This window comes from Malus domestica, chromosome 06 (genome assembly GCF_042453785.1).
Source record: "Malus domestica chromosome 06, GDT2T_hap1".
Taxonomy (NCBI): Eukaryota; Viridiplantae; Streptophyta; class Magnoliopsida; order Rosales; family Rosaceae; genus Malus; species Malus domestica.
The window spans coordinates 6,581,783-6,603,875 of NC_091666.1; the positions used below are offsets into that span (position 1 = coordinate 6,581,783).

The window sequence follows — 22,093 nt, forward strand, 5'->3', positions numbered from 1 at the left end:
TTGTTTGATTGCTTAGAATGGGATTAAACCACCCAAAATAGGTCTTTCTTGCTTAACCTAGAAAACCTTTTTTTTAATTTTTTTAATTTTTAATTTTTAAATACAATGATATATTTTACACTAAGAGGATATGAGAGTTTAGCTAAGCCATACAATGAGTAATCTAATTTGGTATCGAATTCGTCAACCACGAGATTCGAACCAAAGACCTCTGACTTACAAGTAAAGATGAATATTATCAAACCGTAGTATTGTTGACACCCGATATCTTCTTGATAGGCCATCAAATAGGAAACACCAGAGAACCTGGACCAATGGCCCACATCTCGGGACAGTACGCCTGCACACTTAAAGCCCATGGGCCTTGCTACCGCGTGGCCCATTTATGATGGGCATCTACGTCTAATAGTGAAAACAAGTAATGCTAGAGAGAACACATTATTGGACCGCGTAATGACCGCATTGTGTGATACATGAAGTCTACTTTATAATAATCAAAACAATTTATTGCAATGGTCAATTAATGTAGTTACTAAATTCATCCCTCTCGTATTAAACAGCATGAAAAAAAAGGGTACTTTCTTGCGGTGCAAAACATGACCATAACGCAGAAAGTATGCCACAATCCAAAGAAAACGAAAGCTGCAGCCAATTTAAAAGAAATGCAATCGTCTGTGCCTAACAAATGTGTTCAATGAACGTAAAGGACGATGTTAAGCACAAAGGTACCCAGAAACAAGGAGGCAAATTTTAACCGGTGCACCTCACCTCAACTGGTTTGTATATGTAATGCTTACCTCTGTAAGGTAACTTGGATTAGCTTGTAACCCAGTGAACCCAGATAATGCTCCTTGGTGTTTGTTCGGACGGGTAGCAAATCCATCAAGGTCCAAACTCTATGTTAAAAGGGGCGTTGGTTAATAATTTTCGTTGTTTTCATTGAACTTGAAAGCCATCTAACAGAACTTTATACTTCATCTATTTTCTCCTTTGTTTTCTTCGACACTCAAAACAATCTGTACATGGAGATCTGTTTTTACTTGAATAACTTGCTTGCAGCTTGCTAGGTGAGACTTTCAGGTCTTCCACCAGTATGTGGCGAAGTTTATCGTTCTCCTCCATCAGCTCTTCAATGATTTGCTGATGATTCAATATCTGATGCGTAGGCAATTTCAGTTTGCCAATTTTAATTTATATTAACAACAAAGCAATGCTAACAAACGGAAATATTAAACATTACCATTTGAAGGATTTTGTTCTCCGACCTCAGGCGTCCAGCCTACATAAGCAAAATCAAGAATTAGATAATCACTTAACATATTAGCATATTAGGGATCAGATCAGTATGAAAAGTAAGAAATCATGGACGCATACGTCAGTGGAGAGTTCATTTGAATTGTCCATCAAATGCATATACGCAATCGTATACTTTTTGAACTTCTTTTAGGCAGATAAGTAATTTCAATAGCACTTAAATCGTCATTAACTAAAAACTTCACAATAACCACATCTGCAAGAATTATTGTTGAACTAATCCCAACAACTGACTGTTATAACTGCAGGCACCCCCACCAAAGAAAATAAGAAGAGAAAGTGCCCCTGGCCCCATCTGTAAAGTTGCAAGAACTGTAAGGTTGCACGAAAGAAGTTACTTTAGATAATGTTCTTTCTTTTCTCCAAACTTTCTACTAACGGAGTCAAACCAAAGGGTATGCAGTAAAAGTCAAGAGAAACGTATCATTAATGCTCTCTGATGATTGGAAATTATAAAGAATCCTCTAAGCAAGCAAAATGACAAATAAACATGTTTTATTTGTTACATACCCCTTCATTTGGTTCACTGTCCTCCTCTCCTTTCAGAAGTGGACTCTGAAGAAAACTGCTGAGAACTTTTTCTGTTCGACTACCAAAAGGTGTATCAACTGGGGAACCAGTACCATTATTTCCATATCCAGGCAAACTTTGAGATGTATGGTCTGGTGGTTTTGTTGACAACGGCATGCTACTTCCCATTGAATTTTGGCTCTGGTCATTTACATTTCCAATGGCACTTTGCAAAGAACTTGGGAGGGTACCTTGACCAATGGCTAAATTGGGAGAAATTCCAAACTTCGTCATTATCTTTGTCATTCCTTGCTAAAGAATACAGAGTTATTTATATTAGTAGTCTGTAAACGGCAACAGCACCTGACCAGAGAAACTAATACTTACTACAAAATGAAACTGAATTTGTTGCAACACCCCTGGCTTCAGAGCAAGGCCTGCAATCAGCAGTCAATAATTCAGCTACTGAAAACAAATATTATTAAAATGTACAACTGACAGAGCACTGACATACAAGGTCAAAGGATTTGCTGCCAATTGAATTTTTAAAGAAGCCTATATGCATATTTAAGCCCAATGTCATTAAGCCACTACATTATACAAACACTTGCAATCATTAAAAATTTGAACAGAAGAATTTGTTCTTGTTAACACGTAAAATACTCGTATGAAAAGATCCCCTATGTAACCCCCTTCACTGGGACATGTAGTCATATTGGTATTTTTCGTACAGACGCCAATTTGCAGATGCAACTCAATGAAAAGATAAAGCCAAATTGTATAAACTATAAAGTTATTAACATTTAATCACTGACAACATCTCCAGTAGTAGTCTAGAAAAAGATCATTCCATGCCATAATGTTCTTTCACTCTGTTTCTTTTTCCAATTTCACCAAATGCCAATCCAATATCTAAATTCGAAATAAATAATAATGATTTTTAAATTAACAAACGCTCAATAGGTATGGTACACACAAAAAAGAATAAGTAGAGTTGAAGGGCTGCTGTGAAAGCCTTCAAACCAAAACATGCATGAAAGTGTACTACTAAACTAGAACATGAAGCCATCAATGTCAAATTTGTTTACATTGCAGCGAAATTTTCAAATACAAATTAGGTGACATATATCCTGCAAAATTTTCTGATAGAAATTCGGTGACACGAAGACCAGCGATCAGAATACATTACATGAACTCAAATTGCTTGACAACCATAGATTTCACCAGGAATTTGTAAACATTAGTCTCCATAATAGTGCATCAGAAATGGAAAAACATGAAACAGAACATATTACTGAATATCATTGAAACGCATGAAATGACATACCAACTCCAAAACCATGACCAATACCAACTCCACATCCAATGCCCGCTTCAATGTTCTTGGCTCCCACCTTCCTCAACTGGAAAATGAGAAACCGGGATAGAGATTGGGGAGGTTTGTAAGTATATGACTCATTTGATCATTTTCTTTTCATGGCAATGACGGGGATACTCAGAAAACAAAAAAATAAAAATAAAAGAGGAAGATATTTGACTTACAGCGTTGTTTACATGTCTGCTAGCACCAGATAATGCATCAGTGGCACCTCTTGTAGCACCCATGACTTGATTCAGTACTGGTATTGCACCTGGTACATAGTTTAAATCAATAGGCGTAAGCTAATATCTACAAGCATAACAACCATACAAGAGAAAGTTGATTGTACTATTGTCAATAGTGTCTCTACATCAAAAGATGCATAACTACTTGCGTGACTTAAACACTCATCTAATATCAAACAGTTAAGTGCTGAATTACATGGATTAAGACATGCTTGCAACCTACAAGAGTGGGTCGTCAAAAACACAAATAGATTTTCTTCTAATGAGGAAAGGGGATCGTATAACTTGTAAGGATTGCAAAGTTATACCGGGGGAGAGCTTGGCTAATCAACATCGCTTGTTGGTGATGGATGTACATATCAAAAGAGTGAGAAAAAAGAACAAAACTTGGAAGTGCCCAAAGACTAGATGGTGGAATCTAAAAGGAGAAAAACAAGTCATTTTCAAAGAGCAAGTAATCACCCAGTGTGTGTGGGATAGAGAGGGGGAAGCTAGCCAAATGTGGGATTCCATGGCTAGCTGTATCCGAAAAGTAGCAAAAGAGGTATTAGGAGAGTCCAAGGGCTTTGCTCCACACCAAAATGAATCTTGGTGGTGGAATGAGGAGGTACAAACAAAGGTAAAGGCTAAGAAGGAATGTTGTAAAGCCTTATACAAGGATAGGACCGATGAAAATGGTGAAAGGTATAGAAGAGCGAAGCAAGAGGCGAAGAAAGCTGTGAGAGAAGCTAAGTTAGCGGCTTATGACGATATGTATAAGCGACTAGATACCAAAGAAGGAGAGTTGGATATCTATAAACTAGCTAGAGCAAGGGAAAAGAAGACAAGGGACCTAAACCAAGTGAGGTGCATCAAGGATGAGGATGGAAAGGTTCTTGCTACAGAGAACGCGGTCAAAGACAGATGGAGAGGTTATTTTCATAATCTTTTCAATGAAGGACATGAAAGGAGTACTCTTTTAGGGGAGTTGAGTAACTCAGAAGAGAGTAGAAACTACTCCTTTTATCGTCGAATCAGGAAGGAAGAAGTGGTTGTAGCTTTGAAGAAGATGAAGCATAGAAAAGCAGTGGGCCCAGACGATATACCGATTGAAGTGTGGAAAGCCTTGGGAGAGACAGGTATAGCATGGCTCACTGACCTTTTCAATAGGATTTTGAAAACGAAGAAGATGCCAAACGAGTGGCGAAAGAGCACCTTGGTGCCTATTTACAAGAATAAGGGCGACGTACAAAATTGCATGAACTATAGGGGTATTAAGCTAATGAGTCATACAATGAAGCTCTGGGAGAGAGTCATTGAGCATAGATTGAGGCAAGAGACACGGGTTTCGGACAACCAATTCGGGTTCATGCCAGGGCGCTCAACCATGGAGGCAATCTATCTCTTACGAAGATTGATGGAAAGATATAGAGATGGGAAAAAGGATTTACACATGGTCTTTATAGATTTGGAAAAAGCGTATGATAGGGTCCCAAGAGACATTCTTTGGAGGATTTTAGAGAAGAAAGGAGTACGAGTAGCATATATCCAAGCTATAAGGGATATGTATGAAGGAGCAAAGACTGCCGTAAGAACTCATGAAGGACAAACCGAAAGCTTCCCCATAACTGTAGGATTACATCAAGGCTCATCCTTAAGTCCTTACCTTTTTGCGTTGGTAATGGATGAGTTAACAGGACATATTCAAGATGATATTCCTTGGTGTATGCTTTTCGCAGACGATATAGTGTTGATAGATGAAACTCAGGAAGGTGTAAATGCGAAGCTTAACCTTTGGAGAGAAGTGTTGGAATCTAAAGGTCTTCGCCTAAGCTGATCAAAGACAGAATATATGGAGTGCAAGTTCAGTGCAAATGGAGGCCAAAATGAGTTAGGGGTGAGGATCGGAGATCAGGAAATACCAAAGAGCGACCGTTTTCGCTACCTAGGATCTATCTTACAAAAGAACGGAGAATTAGATGGAGATCTCAACCATAGAATACAAGCTGGATGGATGAAGTGGAAGAGTGCATCCGGCGTGTTGTGTGATCGTCGTATGCCACTGAAGCTTAAGGGAAAATTTTATAGGACGGCAATAAGGCCGGCGATGTTGTATGGCACAGAATGTTGGGCGGTGAAGCACCAACACGTACACAAAATGGGTGTAGCGGAGATGAGGATGCTTCGTTGGATATGTGGGCACACGAGAAAGGATAAGATTAGGAATGAGGATATCCGAGGTAAAGTAAGAGTAGCCGAAATTGAAGGAAAACTGAGAGAAAATCGGTTATGGTGGTTTGGACATGTGCAAAGAAGGCCTACTGACGCTCCGATTAGAAGATGCGACTACGGGACAGAGGTTCAGGGCCGAAGGGGTAGAGGAAGACCTAGGAAAACTTTGGAAGAGACTCTAAGAAAAGACTTAGAGTACTTGGATCTAACGGAGGACATGACACAGGATCGAGCACAATGGCGTTCTAAGATTCATATAGCCGACCTGACTGACTTGGATTTTTCAAGTCTCCAATCGAGAAGTTTTCCCCACCCGGGAAATTAAGGGAACACTACCTCAACCTACATGCTCCACTCACAAAGCTTCAACATACAAGCTTCAACAAAAGAAAAATTCAAAGAACTTAGTGAAGAAGGCTTTGGTGTATTTAACACAATACGTTGAAATGAAACAAAGCTTATTTATTGATATCTCTAAGAAGTTACAAATATGTACATATACACGAGTCAAAATAAACAAACAAGAGGGAGCCTTCACAAAGGTTGCTTAGGAGAAGTCTCAGCAGTCGGCAGAGCCCTAGAAAGAGAAGGCACCGGAGGGGGATCATTCGGAGCCTCAGTACTGGACAGCACCCTAGAAGGAGGAGGCATCGGAGGTTGATCATTTGGAGCTTCATTACGCGGTACAGCCCCAGAAGACGAAGGCAATAAATGCCTTTGGAACAAACCCACAAACCTCTGATGATCATGTAAAATCTGACCATCAGATTCCTTCATCTGGTCAAGCTTCCTCTTCATGTTTGTAGCATAGTCATGAGCGAGCCGGTGCAACTGTTTATTCTCATGCTTGAGCCCTCTAATCTCCTGTTTGAGACTCATCACTTCAGCCGCCAATGATTCAACTTGGCGGGTTCGAGCAAATAGGCGTTGGGCCATATTAGACACAAAACCTGCACACTGAACACTGAGAGCCAGAGAATCCTTAACAGCCAACTCATCAGACCGTTTGGAAAGTAGTCTGTTATCTTTGGGAGTGAGAAGGTTCCTGGCCACCACCGCAGCGGTCATATCATTCTTCATCACGGAATCTCCAACGGTAAGAGGACCAGTAGGGGATACGAAGGATGGGCGCCATATGTTGTCTGGAGAAGGCGTGGCTGCCTCTTCAACAAGGTTCAAGTCAAAACGACGATCGGAGGGGCCAGACATTTTCAAAGGTGTTGAAGAGAAAAGAAGTCGGACAAATCAAGATCTTAGAAATGCAAGAAGGGAGCTTCTACTGGTGGAGATTCAAGTGTGCTTTGGAACTTAATACCAGCCTCTATAAAAATCCGCACTCGATGGAGCTTCAGAAATCGAAGAGGCACCTGCTCAGAAATCGAAAAGGCGTTTGCTTTCTCAAAAGCTGGGCTGCTCAGAGACCACGAGGGCCGATCTCAGGAATCGAAGAGGCGTTTGCTTTCTCAAAAGCTGGGCTGCTCAAAGACCACGAAGGTCGATCGCAGAAATTGAAAAGGCGCTTGCTTTCTCAAAAGCTGGGCTGCTCAGAGGCACCTGTTTTTTCAGCCTTGTCAGCACCTGTCACATGCACACTCAACTTTGCGGAAATTACGGGCATTCTGTCGAAGATTTCTAGTGAAGTAGAAAGCACGTGAATGTTACTGTTCAATCATTCACTTTCCACACGCAACATCAGCTCACGGGTACCACATATAACTTTGCCAAAAATCTCTGACAAAGTTTAGACACGTGAAGCTTGCAGCTCCCATTACATCGCTATGACCAAGAAGGGTAAAAGAATAGCAAAGAAACAGCACTAACAAAGTTTAGACACATAAATTTTGAAGGTCTAGCTACCATATTATTACCCACAAGGGTAAAGGAACAGGACCATTGCTGGATAATTGGAAAGTCCCTGTGGGTCAACCTCTGTGCTCCGTGGCAAGGTAGACTAGCAAACAGGCCTAACCTTTACTCACATTCGAGAAAACACTCCCAACAAGATTGCTTGCTTCAAGATCGAAGAGGCACCGTCCTCCGAATCTCGAGAGCCAGACTCCCAACACGATTACTTTCTCAAAAAGCGACGAGACACCGCTCTCTAAATCTCGAGAGCCAGACTCCCAGAAGGATTGCTTTCTCAAAAATCGAAGAGGCACCGTTCTCCGAATCTCGAGAGACAGATCCCCGACAGGATTGCTTGTTCGAAAACCGAAGAGGCACCGCTTTCTCAACTTCGAGAGCCCCTTAGATAAAGCTTGTCTGTAATCCTCACACCGCTTTCTCAACTTCGAGAGCCAGATCTCCTTGGATAAAGCTTGTCTGTAATCTTCACACGTAACATCAGCTTTCCAGATACCACAGACCACTTTTTCAAAGTGCTCTGACAGAGTTAAAACACGTGAAGCTGGCAGCTCCCACTACCGTGCTATGACCAAGCAGGGTAAAAGAATAGTATTACTCCTTGTTAAGGAGACTCCTATATATGTCGACCTCCATCCTCAACGGACAGGCAGACCTGCAAAAATGTTCAACCCTTCCTCATATCTGAGAGGGCACTCCCAACGAAGCCTCTCAAAATACTCAGCTTTCTTTCCCCCCGAGAATACCTCTGCAAACAAGCTACACTAGAGCAAGAATATCTCATATCATCAGGGTTAAAAGCAAGAGTATCCCATATCATGCTTTTTTCCTGTCTTTTCCTTTGGCCTTATTCTTACCTGCAAGACAAGGAGAAAGAGAGCAATCAGTCAGCACTTGGAATCAAGCTTCCAGTCCGGAACTGACTGCCTGGAACCCCATTGCTCTTGAGTACTCATCTTCAACATCTTATGCTTCTCGAGAAGATACCACATCTGCCTGAGGAACAAATAGGGCAAGTGAGAAGGATACAAGGAAGCATGTGGAGACAAGCGCAACAGAACACGTGCCGATACATCCACTACTTTGTCAACAGCAAAAGTATCCCATATCAGCAGGGTCGAACGTACTCTAGATTTGATGGACTTGTTTTGACCCTCAAATTCTTCAGTCGGCCTTATACTCTGGTGGAAATAAGAAAACCCTCCAACCCAGTTCAAGAATAAGCCTGTGGAAAGTTACTTCTTCAAAAGCAAAAGTATCTCATATCACCTTTTCTCCTTTTCTTCTCTTTATCCTTCATGCTACCTGCAAGATAAGGAGAAGGATAACAATCAGCCGGAACTCGAAATCAAAACTTCTGTTCTGGGACTGATTGCTTGGAGCTCTGATTGCTTACCTTGTCTGTCACCTCTTTCAGCAGATCCCCTAGCTCGGCGACTTGGGGGACTCCTACTACATGGTTTGTATCGCGCTTGACCAAGCCTGAAACTACAAGTAAGCGTCAAGTGAAATTGATACATTACCTTGTGCATCTCCACCAGTTAAAGATACCACCCCTGGAGGGAGGAAGAGTACTTCCAAAGAAGATGCCACATCTACCTATGAGACAGATAAGGCAAGTGAAGACGATACCACACTTCGGTACTTAAAAGTTTCGTGATTACGAGATCATTCTTCCACAATATTTCCTAATGTCATTTGTACTAAATCATTCACTTGTACTCACTAAAGGAGAGCTTGAACCTATATACTGTGTAAACCCTTCACAATTAATGACAACTCCTTTACTCCGTGGACGTAGCCAATCTGGGTGAACCACGTACATCTTGTGTTTGCTTCCTGTCTCTATCCATTTACATACTTATCCACACTAATGACCGGAGCAATCTAGCGAAGATCACAAACTTAATATTTAAGATGATATTCTTTGGTGTATGCTTTTCGTAAACAATATAGTGTTGATAGATGAAACGCAGGAAGGGGTAAACGCGAAGCTTAACCTTTGGAGAGAAGTGTTGGAATCTAAAGGTCCTCGCCTAAGCCGATCAAAGACAGAATATATGGAGTGCAAGTTCAGTGCAAACGGAGGCCAAAATGAGTTAGGGGTGAGGATCGGAGATCAGGAAATACTAAAGAGCGACCGTTTTCGCTACCTAGGATCTATCTTGCAAAAGAACGGAGAATTTGATAGAGATCTCACCCATAGAATACAAGCTGGATGGATGAAGTGGAAGAGTGCATCCGGCGTGTTGTGTGACCGTCGTAGGCCACTGAAGCTCAAGGGAAAATTTTATAGGACGGCAATAAGGCCGGCAATGCTGTATGGCATAGAATGTTGAGTGGTGAAGCATCAACACGTAGGTGTAGTGGAGATGAGGATGCTTCGTTGGATGTGTGGGCACACGAGAAAGGATAAGATTAGGAATGAGGATATTCGAGATAAAGTAGGAGTAGCCGAAATTAAAGGAAAGAGGAGAGAAAATCGGTTACGGTGGTTTGGACATGTGCAAAGAAGGCCTACTGACGCTCCGGTTCGAAGATGTGACCACGGGACAGAGGTTCAGGGCCGAAGGGGTAGAGGAAGACCTAGGAAAACTTTGGAAGAGACCCTAAGAAAAGACTTAGAGTACTTGGATCTAACGGAGGACATGACACAAAACCAAGCGCAATGGCGTTCTAGGATTCATATAACCGACCCCACTTAGTGGGAAAAGGCTTTATTGTTGTTGTTGTTGTTGTTGTATAGGTATCCACGGACAGATAATCCTCATAGAATAAACACTAAACAAAAACATCTGTGTGAACCAGTCACTAAATTTTCTAAGGATAAGTAAAAGCCAACGGTAGCAATATCAGCCTTCAATCATAAGTTGCAGAGATCAAAATTACTCTAGGGCCAGCAGTGAGTCTATATTTTTTTTTGTCTTTGTTTAATTCCCAATATAATTCGGAAGGGGATATGCCTACGTGAATTAAAAAAGGATTAAGGAAACGTACAAGTTTTCAGAAATTACATGCAATTCTAGTCTGCCTATCTGATTAATGTTGACTTTCTAAGACAACCCTGGTTAGCTAGTCCAGAACAACCTTAAAATATGCCAGCTGCCTTTTTAAGGGCAAAGGGAGTCTTGTTTTAAAAGAACTAGTATTAGACAACTCAACATAATTTTTTTCCAGCAGATCATGGATACGGACTCAGTATTCTTCTAAACATAATCACCTGTCTCGCTGTACCGGTTATGCAAGGCAACTTTACCAGTCCACCGTTACTTACGCAAGAATTTAAAATGTCTTATAACTAGTCACTACCAGGAATCAAAGTAGGCATTATCCCAAAAAGAAAAAGGAACCAAAGTAGGCAGGAATCAATCATACATATTATAAGCCGGTCCATGTAAAGGTTAGCAGTTCTGCAATAGTAATGTAGTATTATAATTAGTCACTACCGTATAACTACCATATGACCCCTAAGCACCATGCGAAACCAATTGCCTCACAGATTACCTAAACCGGCTTCTATATTTCACCACTCGAACTTGAAGCAATTGTAATGGATGACAACCAAAAACCGGCTTCTATATTTCACCATACGAAATGCTAATAGCTTAGTAGTTAAACAATGGTGGCATAACTCATTTCTTTGAATGCAACCAAGTTCAACATTGAATTTATATAGCAGACTCAAGTGATGTAATGGCCAGAGGGAGATTTAACCACAACTTCTCATTACACACTGATAAAGACAACTGTGCACAAATTCCGACATTTTCTCAGCAACCAAACAGACGCAATTTCTAAAAACAATCAACAATTGCAATGACAGAGAAATTGGGAAGTAATACAGGTTTCTTAGCAACTTGTGTCTGATAGGTTTCACCATTTCTGGGTTAAAAGAGCCGCCCCAAGTCCATCTTCCATAAAAAATTAGATTTTAGAGAGAGAAAGCTGTACGAGAGAGAGAGAGAGAGAGTACCTAGATTTATGGGGCGGCCAACACCGATACCAACACCGCAGCCTATGCCAAAGCCTGTAAATACTTGACCCACTTTCAAAGTAAACGGATTCTGGATTCGGATTCCCCCATTTGGCCTTCTCTCATTGGTCACCACCACGACGCCGCTCTTGCTACTGTTGCTGCCCCCCTCCATTCCTCAACAACCTTCTCTATCCCTTTCCAAAAGCCAAAGCGCTCTCTCTCCTCAAAAGCTAAAGCCTCGCGCTTCTCTCTCTCTTGTTTTATTTGTTCACATAATTCCCACCTTGCTTGCTCTGAAGTGCAAGTCGGAAATCATTAGGCACAAGGAGGCAAAGTGATGGGATCCGCTTCTTCTCTGCTTACCAGAAAATGTGTGTATACTTAGGCCTGCGATCGGCTCCCAGAAGAAACACGCCGCTTGGCAGTGGTTTTTCAGAGTCTTGACATGGTTAAATTACCAAAACTACCCTTAACTATATGTCCCCCTTTGTTTTTTCTTGTCGAATTATGTTTTCCTTAATCGGGCTCGATACTTTGATCAAAGATATTCGAATCATATTTTAAATTATTATTCTTCTCTCATTAAAGATTAGAGATCCTTTGTTGTCCACTCATATGCTTATATTAAGAAAGTTGAGGTTCCTTCTTGTAGTCCACTCATGTGCTTATTTTAACATAAGTTGAGGTTTCTTGTTGTACACTCATATGCCTATGTTAACAAAATTAAAGTTTTGGATCCGTGATGTTTAGGAGATTCACAATTTTCGTCTTTTATGTTTCAATTTAATCCTTCATGGTTGTTCTACACCTCCATTTGGCATTTGTCGTCCAAATTCGTTAAAAACTCTGTTAGTATATTGATGTGAATCTGTATAGGACCCAAAACTTCACTTATTTGTTACATGTTGATTAACAACTCATATCTTTTTTTATGGTCGAAAACAAAACTCATATCCATTACTGCTTAGGAATTTTCATCAAAAGTTAGGTCGAAGTTTCTTCTTCTTTTTTTTTTCGAAAAACAAAACTCTTTTCGAGTAACTCATGTCCAGTATTGGTTAGAAAATAGTTGAACAAGAAGGGAAGGGTTTTCCCTTGGTCAACAAGGAAAGGACTCAACCGGGAGCTCTATATAAACTTGTTCGTTCCCTAAATTCTCCATGGGCCTCACGAGCATACTGGGAATTTACTCAAACATAAGTTGGTAGGTGCGGGCATGCCACTACTAGATGCCGCCAGTAGACGGGTTTTGAATGATTGAGGTTGCGCCTGAGATTGACTTCAAACCAAGAAATTGTGCCATTGAGTGGGAGTGGCTCAAATTAAGGTTCTTTGTTTGCCTTAAAGATAAAGACTTTAGTTATATGGAGAGATGGAACAATATGTAATGGCAAGGTTGCTGGAAATGTAAATGACGGAGGAAAGTGAATGACTAATATTGTAGATTGCTTGTAGATTAAATGACTGGAAATGAGTTGTACATAAAGACTACAAATGAGATCGATACTACTGGTGAGCAGCAGAGCTATTAAACTAAACAAAAGATGGCTTTTGTGAGGGCTGATCCTGAAAAAGATTGAGGTTGGGGGCTGACTACAGCTTCGTATGCAAATTTGGCTTGAGCAGAGTTTGTGTATTTGTTTGTTTGATTGGTTGAGTGTCCTTGTCTCTAGGCCCTCTTCCTCCTTTTATAGGCGAATTAGCCTAACTGCTTGCAGCTTGGTTCCTGCCTGAAAGCAACTAAGGGGTAGTGACTCATCAATAATTTACGTACTATGCCATCCAGAAAGTGCTTTTGGGTTGAAAATAGGTTGATTTCCATCAAGTGTCACTTCTTTCAAGCTATTAGCCTTTGCATTTAATGGGTGAGTGCCTCATAAATCTTGAAATGAATATTTGGGCTTAGGTGATGGGCCTCGGGAAAAACCTCCTTCTTGGTTCTTGTTGGGCTTCTCTTCATGTCAGTCCAAAGTTCAAATATCAACCCAAACAGTGCCCCCTTCAATGAAGGGAAATTTATGAGATTTCATGTGGAATTTCTAGTGACTAGCATGCATATACAATTCAAGATTTATATACGAAAGCAACGGAAGCATGTTATCAAATAATATCAAAGCTCTAGTCATGCAAATCCCCTTCAAGATGCATAGGTTTATGTAAGATGCATAAAAAACAAATTCATATAAAAGAACAAAGTTTAGGAGTAGTTTTATGCCTCTTGATCTAGATCTTAGACCAAAGATGGACCACCTCCAAGACCTTTGCTCCTTGAACTCCTTGAGCCTAGCCTCCTTCCTTTCCTCCTCCACTTTGTTTAAAATGAGTGCTCATAGGTTCTCTTCAAGTTTCCAAAATTGAAAACCTCTAAAGATCCTCACCCACTAGTGTAGTGAGAAGGATGAAGGAATAACCAAAAGGGTGAGAAAATGATTAGCTAAATCACCCTTATGGTGGCCGGCCTTGTGTGAGTTTTGAGAGAAAGAGAGATGGTTTCTTCTTTTTGTGAAAAACAACACACAAAACCCTAATGAACTTTTTCACTATAAAGTTCCTTTTATAACACAAAGAAACCTAGCCAACAACTTGACTTCCTATCTCTCCTTTTCACTCTATATGGCCGGCCCCCTTAGTGTTGTTTGGGCTTTTGGGCTTTTATTTATTTCAAGTCATCCAATGCTTGAATAAAAGCCCAATGAGTTTAGGCCCAATGGGCCCAATTAAACCCGAACGTTTCTTTAAGCCCAAAACGATCTTATATCGCTTTTATGATTTCTTTAGACTTTCTAATTAATCACAACACTTAATTAATCCAATTAATTATTTCCATCATCCATTAGTTACTCACTACAAGAGTGTATTGGTGAACAGTCGTTTTAGGTTCTAATTAGCAAGGCAGTGAGGTGATTGGCACCAATCCCATTGATTATATTTAATCCAATCACTTAGTGAATTAAAACTTACTTTTAATTCACCTTCTTCTTTTATGACTACATTTAATCATCTAGAAGAACTCACAAGCCATGAGTGACATCTAACCATATATCATGGCTACCCAAGCTAATGTAGAAGTTGTTCGGAGAACCTATTCAGTTGGAATTACAATGCAATTCGATCATTCTCTAAAACAATACTCTCAATCACATCACTAGGGTATGGATATAATATGTCAAACCCCTAATGTGATTATTCCATGTTATACGATTCAATTGAGTCGTATAGGAACACTTTCCTTTATTACGCTCGATACTTCGGCCGAAGATTCCCGAATCATATCTTAGAGTATTCATCCTCTCATAACGAGGATTAGAGATTCCTTGTTGAACATTCACTTGCCTTCATGACTAAGTGGCTTAACCCCGACTATGCCGTGGACACCCACGGATGGAGTGACTTTGACATAATCAAAGATCAAGTACTTAACCACAAGACAACGATGATGCCTCAGGTCAAAGGACTACTTACACTATTCCAACCATTAGAGTTACTTGCTTGACATGTGAGTAGACCTCCATGTAAGTACTTTCGTTCGATTGTGTTCAGTGAACTCATTCCTTTAATGAGCACCTACATACTTGTCTTAGTGTCACTACACGAATGGGATGAGACTTTCTATCCTTCTAATTGAAGTAGACATAGTATGTACCGGTCTATGCATTGTCAGTATCCCTCCGACAATCTTATGACCATGAACCTTTTTGGACATGATGGTTATGTGAAGAAGGTCTCTGTAGTCTAACATCATTAGATTACTTCTTCCATCAATCCATTGTCCATGGATTCACTATTTATGACATATATCGTTTATAGAGATAGTCCTAATTAGTATCTTTGCCATTTGATGTATAAGAATCATCCATACATCCATTCATTGTCCTGAAAGGTTTCTTCCAAAGATTGACTTTCAGGGCATATCTCCAACATTCAATTGTTATTAAACCTGCAAACCGAGGCGTTAATAATGATTAAATAGTTGTCGCGCGCCTACACTCGGTATGAGCGCCATTTAATGCAACCGCCGCTAACTGAGTCTTTTCCACTAACCCACGATTTTTGCCCTTTAATCAATAGTTCATTATGTAATTTCCTTTAAACGGTTTAAAACTCCTGAATTTCCAAAATTCCCCAGATTTTTCCAGAATTCCTAAGGTCTTCAAAAATCTTTCCTACTTCTGGCTTCTTCTTTTCTACCCTTTTGAATTTTTTTTTTTATATTTCCCTCCAAATCTAATCAATGGCCCCAAAAACTATTCCAAACCGATCTTCATATGAATTTGGTTAGGGTATAGTCACCCTACGCCGTCTGCTTAATGCCCTTCATCATCTTCAGGCAGGTCTAGGTTCTGAACTCTTTTTTTAGGAGGAAGGGGTTCATTCATTGGGACCTGCATGGGTTTCTCAAGTTCCTTCTGCAATAGAAGCCAGTATGCCAAAGGCCAATTGGTTCACTCCGAACCCGTTTCTGGCTGAATCGGGCATTTCTTCGTCCAAGTGGTCAAATCATCGTCGTGGCTTCCCTTTAATGAACGATGAAGCTTGGGTTAAATGGATAAATGAGCTTGAGCCTATCTTAAAAAAGAAATGGATGAATAATGGTATCTATGAGCTGATAATGCTCTTAATGACCACCGTCGTCCCAAAGCCAGAATTATTGACCACTGCTATTCTTTTTTAGAACTCGGGCACCAACATATTTGACTTCAGGATGGGTCCCATGTTTCCTACTATCTTGGATATGGCACAAGTCTTTGGGCTAAGACCATCGGGCAGAATTGTGGACGTAACTCATGATTGGGCTCTCCCTCCTCGCCCGATTACTGAAAGTTCAAGTACAAGCTCAGGCACATCGACTTCCTTTCTTTAGTTAGAATACAACTCAGCAACTTTCAAGAGTTATGAGAAGTCTTTCAAGGGTTTTATCCCTATTGTGAAGAGCAACTTCGGTGTAGGTTCATATAATGCCAACATAGATCAGGAGCATATGTATTTTTTCCTGTACTGGCTCAACAAGCATGCCTTTCCCAATAAATCCAAGGGGGTGAAGGTTGAATGGATTCCTTTGGTAGAAGCCCTTCACAATTTTGATGATGTAGCCACATGTCTCTTCTTCATTTCTCATTTCTATCATCTCCTTTTTGAGATGACTTGGGGTGAACCATTTAAGACCAACCTTAATGGGCCTATCTGGATGATCCAATTATGGTTGCAATGGTACTTCCCAGAGTTTTGGGTAGTTAACTTGGAGTTCTCAGAGGGTGTAGCCCCTGCTTGAATTTTAGCCAAAGTTCCCCTCATAGATCATTCAACATTTGCTTGCTTTTATTTTTTCAGAGTCTGCAAGACTCGGGCAGACTTAGAATGGGGAGCATTTGTTTTTTTTGCAGATATCCTTGGTTTCTTGATCAAGCTTTCCAAGATGCTTTTGGAGAGGACACTGATCATTCATGCAGAGAGAAATTTATCAACTGTATTCAATCGCGGGATTTAGCCTGGGGAGTTCGCAGTGATTGTTATGAATGCGGGCTGGAAGTTTATCATCCCAACTTCTGTAGTAGACAACTAGGCTTTAGGCAAGCTATTCCAATCCCATTTTTTTATTCTATCCATTGTGGTACCTCATACCGCCTCTCATCTCCTCAAGAAGATATTTTTCGAGCTGCCCGTTGTAGCCTTGAGGTTATGAGCAAGGTTGCCCGAAAACCTTTGGCCCTTAATTTTGAGTGTACTTCGGCTTTTTCTTCTTGGTGGGAGGCGAAATAGATCAAGAAATATGAAGGAGATCTGTGGGAAGTTCATGACTGTCTCTTCAGCTAACTTTCTCTCAGATCTTTTCCCAGTTCGAGTGAACTTGAAAGTTGGAAAGAAAAGGTTTCACGAAAGAATCAGCTTCTTTTGATAGGTATTTTCTGTTATCTCAATTCATTCTTCATAAAAAAAACTTTATACATCAATGATTCTTTAACTCTTCATTCTTTTCATTCCCTGCAGCCTAAAGGACCACAGAAACGACAGATGTCGGGTCAAAAGAAGAATCCGCCGACACATTGATTCTTCAAGAAGCTGTAAACGAAGCTAAAATGTGAGAAATTGGAGGAGATAGGGATACTTCTGACCTTCTTGGAGACTTAAAGGTTGAGGGAGAGCTCAAAATAAGTACTCGAGCCCCTAAATGGTCACGAACAGTTGTGATAGATACTTCTTATTCTGATCCTGAACAACGACTAAAATCTAAGTGGGCAACCCTAACCAGGAGAAGTACAAGAGCCCAAACTTCCAAGTCTTTCAAAGCTACTTCTGCTTCAAAGACCTCTACCGTTGTCATGGATAAGAAAAAACAGAAAGCCCCCAGTAAGTATATTTTGCCTCAATCTTTCATTCATACCTTACGCTTGGGAACCAATGGTTTGGTCTTTCTTGTAATCAAGACCTTCGGTATCAAAAAGGCCCTATTTGGTTTTAAAGGACGCGCCATTAGATGTAAAAAGGCAGCAAAGGGCTAAAGATCACCAGGGTGCGGTCCTTGAAGAATTAGAGGTATATACTGCCCCTCTATTTTCTTAGAATTCTTTCCCTTCTTTCTTTTTCTGATAACTCTTTTACCTGATTATATGTATCAGGAAATTCAGGCAAAGAAAATCTCTTCGCCTAAAGCTTATTCTCCTTCATCCCGATTGAGGCAAGCCTCTTTTTTCCAAGCAAAACCCAACCCTTCAGAGGTGACTCCAATTTCTCAGTTTGATCATTCAACCTGGCAGATGATGCATTATGTGGAGGATGACAATGATTTGGTACGTATCCGTTCCTGACATCCTATGTTCAAAACTCTTTTTCTAAGCTTACTATCCTTCCATATTTTCAACCTGCCTTGGTACAAGAATTTCAGCACGCTCCAACTCCTACTTTTGGAGAGCTGATAGTTCCTAAGATTCCTGTAGCGTCCGAGGTGACTAATCATTCTCAGCCTCAAGTTCCTCCACATGTATATTTTTGCTTTGAATCTTCTTGCTTCTCTTTTCTTTACAGGTTATTGGCCTTCACTTCTTCTTCTACTCTTGCAGGCTTTTGTTTAGGTCTCGGGTACCATCTCTCCTTCACCAGTAGGTAGAGATAATCTTTCGCAACAATCACAAGAAATTACTCCCCCTCATCCTCTTGCTAAAGCTCCAGGCTTATCTCAGGTATATTGACCTTTCATATTTTACATTTTCCTGGCTTGAACACTTCTCTCTTATCATATTTGTCTTGGTTGCAACAGGATCCCGGAGAGGGTTCAGGCAAGTCCCCTCCGTGCTTGGTGCATAAGGGAGATCTTCCACATCATTCTTCGATTTTCGAGGTTACAGGGGCCTTTATCCCCAGTCCTGAGCAGCGAGCCAAGACTACTGCAGAAACTTCTCCTACTTCCGCTCTTGCTTTTGAGAACCTTCCGATTCTACCTTCTAAAGTTGTCCCTGCTGTTACAACTGAAAGTGTCAGAGACATGCCTCCAGCTTCATCAATAACATCCTTGCATGATCTAGTGAAGAAGTTCGGCCACATTAAAAACAAACTGCAATCTCCTCCAACATTTTCTAAGCCCCCTTCATTTTAGCGTGCTCGCAAGCTTTTCGAGGATTGGACAAAAAAGGGCTTCACAGTTTCTTTTCGTCTTAAGGTCATTTATGATGCAGAAAAATCCCTTTTTGAACTTCACCAAGCTGAGTTGCTGCCCCCAGCTCAGTATAAGTCTTTTTTGAGTTTCTTCGAGAATTTGTAGGCATTAAGGGATCAACATCTTAAGGCAGAGCGAGATCTAATAGAGTAAAATGCTTTCAAGAAAAATCATGTGAAGAATACAACCGTGCTCCGACAATTGGTAGAGGAAGGATCAGTAATGGAAGCAAGGATCACAGTGGTTGATTCTGAAATTCAGAGTTTGGAGGAGCAGCTGTCATTACTTAAAGTTGAAAAGATGACCCTCACCAACCAACTCTCCCAGAAAGTAGATGAGATGGAGAAAGCCTCTCAAGAAGTTTAGGACTCCGAGAATCAACCAGTGAATAGCAATATGTACTTAGAAGAGCCAGATAGAATTTTTGCTGTTATGCAAACTTACTTCTCTAGAATAGTTGCTTTAGCCGATGTTTCTCTTCATGCTTTTTATAACAGCCATCATGATGGCCTGTAGGTCTTCCTTCGTAACTTTTCTTTCTGATTTCTCAGAAGAAGTCGGGCTTTCCGTTAAGACGTCGTTAAGACGGGTCATTGCAAGTCTTCGAGGAGATTTGTCATGCTGAATCTTGGTGTGTAGTGGGGTGATTTCTGGTTTGCTCCCCACTTGAAGGTGTGTTCCTTCCTTTGCCTTATTGGCATACAAGATTTGATCCCACCGGGCGTGCCAAAATATGTTCGTTCCCTAAATTCACCATGGGCCTCGCAGACATACCGGGAATTTACTCAAACATGAGATTGGTGGGTGCGGGCGTGCCACTACTAGATGCTGCTAGTAGACGAGTTTTGAATGATTGAGGTTGGGCCTGAGATTTCCTTTTAACCAAGAGATTGTGCCATTGAGTGGGAGTGAATGACGGAGGAAAGTGAATGACTAATATTGCACATTGCTTGTAGATTAAATGATTGGAAATGAGTTGTACATAAAGACTACAAATGAGATCGATACTATTGGTGAGCAGCAGAGCCATTAAACTAGACAAAAGATGACTTTTGTAAGGGCTGATCCTGAAAATGATTGAGGTTGGGGGCTAACTACAGCTTCGTATGCAAATCTGGTTTGAGCAGAGTTTGTGTATTTGTTTGTTTGATTGGTTGAGTGTCCTTGTCTCTAGGCCATCTTCCTCCTTTTATAGGCGAATAGCCTAACTGCTTGCAACTTGGTTCCTGCCCGAAAACAACTAAGGGGTAGTGACTCATCAGTAATTTACGTACTCTGCCATCCAGAAAGTGCTTTTGGGTTGAAAGTAGGTTGATTTCCATCAAGTGTCACTTCTTTCAAGCTACTAGCCTTTGCATTTAATGGGTGAGTGCCTCATAAATCTTGAAATGAATATTTGGGTTTAGGTGATGGGCTTCGGGCAAAACCTCATCCTTGGTTCTTGTTGGGCTTCTCTTCCTGTCAATCTAAAGTTCAAATATCAACCCAAACAAAACATCAACGTTCTTCTATATCTCTGCCACTTTAGATTATTCATCTTGCATCTTTCGTTTAATTATTTATGATTTAAGGGTTTATTGATTTCATAATGTTGCTTTTATATTTTAGCATGAAACCTTCGTATCCTTCAGTTTAATAGTGTCAAGCCATGACAAAGTGCTTGACATCAAAACCATGATTCGGAAAGGCCAACTTGTACCCGAGCTTATATCCACTAACCACCTAACTTTATTTTCCAATGGCAAACTACTGGAAGATCACCGCAAACTTGAATTCTATGGAATCAGTTCAAACTCCACCATTCAATACACTGTCAATCCTGCTCACCACCATAAACAAGTACTTGCCAAGTGCAGAATCCCTATTGAACTGCTAACACACGACTGGGCCTCCATTGTCCTCACATACCAACTTCAATCTTCACCAAATTGACGAGGATCGCCGTGAGTAAGTAGTAATTTTTGTTTGTTTTTGTTTTTTGTTTTTGTTTTTGTTTTTTGTGTTTATTTTTGTTTTGTTTTTGCGCATGTTTGTTTTTTCTCATAACCATTTTATGGTTTTTAGTTTCAGTTTTGAGGTTGCGGACTCTTGGTTTAATTATGATCTATATAATTATTATGGAGAAGGCGGCAGTGGCGGTGTGACGAGCCATCTCTAATTTTCCATGTAATTTCCTTCCCGAGTGTCTGAAATAACGTTTAGGCAACTTAATACTCTTTATGCATGTTGTGTTCCTCTTTTCACCGACCTAAGATCTATTGGAGCTGTTTTAGGAGTGGATCACCAGGGAGCTCTACTAGCCAACTTTCAAGTTAGACCAGTTTTATTGGATCGTGTTCTCGAGGCTCAGATGAATGACTCAGAATCCCAGGAGTTAAAGTAAGCAGTGTTGAATGACAATAGGGGAGATCTCAGAATTCAAAGACGTGATGGTATGCTTATGCAAGACGATCGAATGTATGTATCGAATGTGGAAGAACTGAAGAAAAAAAAAATCTCGATGAGGCACATATCTTGGCTTATGCGATGCATCCTGGGAGCACTAACATGTATCATACTATCCGACCTTTCTACTACTAGCCAGGAATGAAAAGAGAAATTGAGGAGTACGTGAGTCATTGTCTGGTCTATCAGCAGGTCAAAGTGGAAAGAAAGAAACCATTCAGGTTGCTACAACCACTTCCAATACCCCAGTGGAAATGGGAAGATATCATGATGGATTTCGTGTACAAGCTACCTCATACGCGTAATGGCTATGACGGTACCTGGGTAATTGTTAATCGGCTTACTAAGTCAGTGCATTTCCTACCTGTTCGTGAAAACTACTCGCTAAGTCAGTTGGCCGAACTTTTCGTCTCTAAAATTGTCAAGTATCATGGTGTTCCAGTTAGTATTATTTCTGATTTGGACCGCAAATTTACTTCGAAATTTTGGGTAGCTTTTCAAGAAGCTCTAGGTTCGAAATT

General features: G+C 40.6%; 1 protein-coding gene across 3 annotated transcripts; it reads right to left on the minus strand.

The window, feature by feature from the left end:
• Nucleotides 1–484: 484 nt before the first annotated feature.
• Nucleotides 485–11,956, minus strand: LOC103409480 (uncharacterized). Of its 3 annotated transcripts, XM_070823980.1 has the most exons (8): nt 11,477–11,881; nt 11,346–11,414; nt 3,367–3,455; nt 3,152–3,227; nt 2,212–2,261; nt 1,825–2,136; nt 1,241–1,279; nt 485–1,155 (listed from the first exon to the last, which is right to left on the minus strand). In XM_070823980.1, exons 3-8 carry the CDS (start codon nt 3,427–3,429, stop codon nt 979–981), a joined length of 717 nt encoding a protein of 238 aa, XP_070680081.1. In that variant the 5' UTR covers nt 3,430–3,455; nt 11,346–11,414; nt 11,477–11,881; the 3' UTR covers nt 485–978. The 3 variants fall into 3 exon arrangements, with proteins under 3 accessions (XP_070680081.1, XP_028954518.2, XP_070680082.1); XM_029098685.2 differs by lacking the exon at nt 11,346–11,414 and having other exon boundaries at nt 11,477–11,956; XM_070823981.1 differs by lacking the exon at nt 11,477–11,881 and having other exon boundaries at nt 3,367–3,688; nt 10,200–11,414.
• Nucleotides 11,957–22,093: the final 10,137 nt, after the last annotated feature.

What these genes read in the sequence shown, in the direction of transcription:
- LOC103409480 (XM_029098685.2), bottom strand. Translation starts at nt 11,651, where the DNA reads ATGGAGGGGGGCAGCAACAGTAGCAAGAGCGGCGTCGTGGTGGTGACC. An exon ending in GCAGACATGTAAACAACGCT is followed by an intron (nt 3,228 to 3,366) that starts GTAAGTCAAATA and finishes CTCATTTTCCAG; the next exon opens with TTGAGGAAGGTGGGAGCCAA. An exon ending in AAATTCAGTTTCATTTTGTA is followed by an intron (nt 2,137 to 2,211) that starts GTAAGTATTAGT and finishes TGTATTCTTTAG; the next exon opens with CAAGGAATGACAAAGATAAT.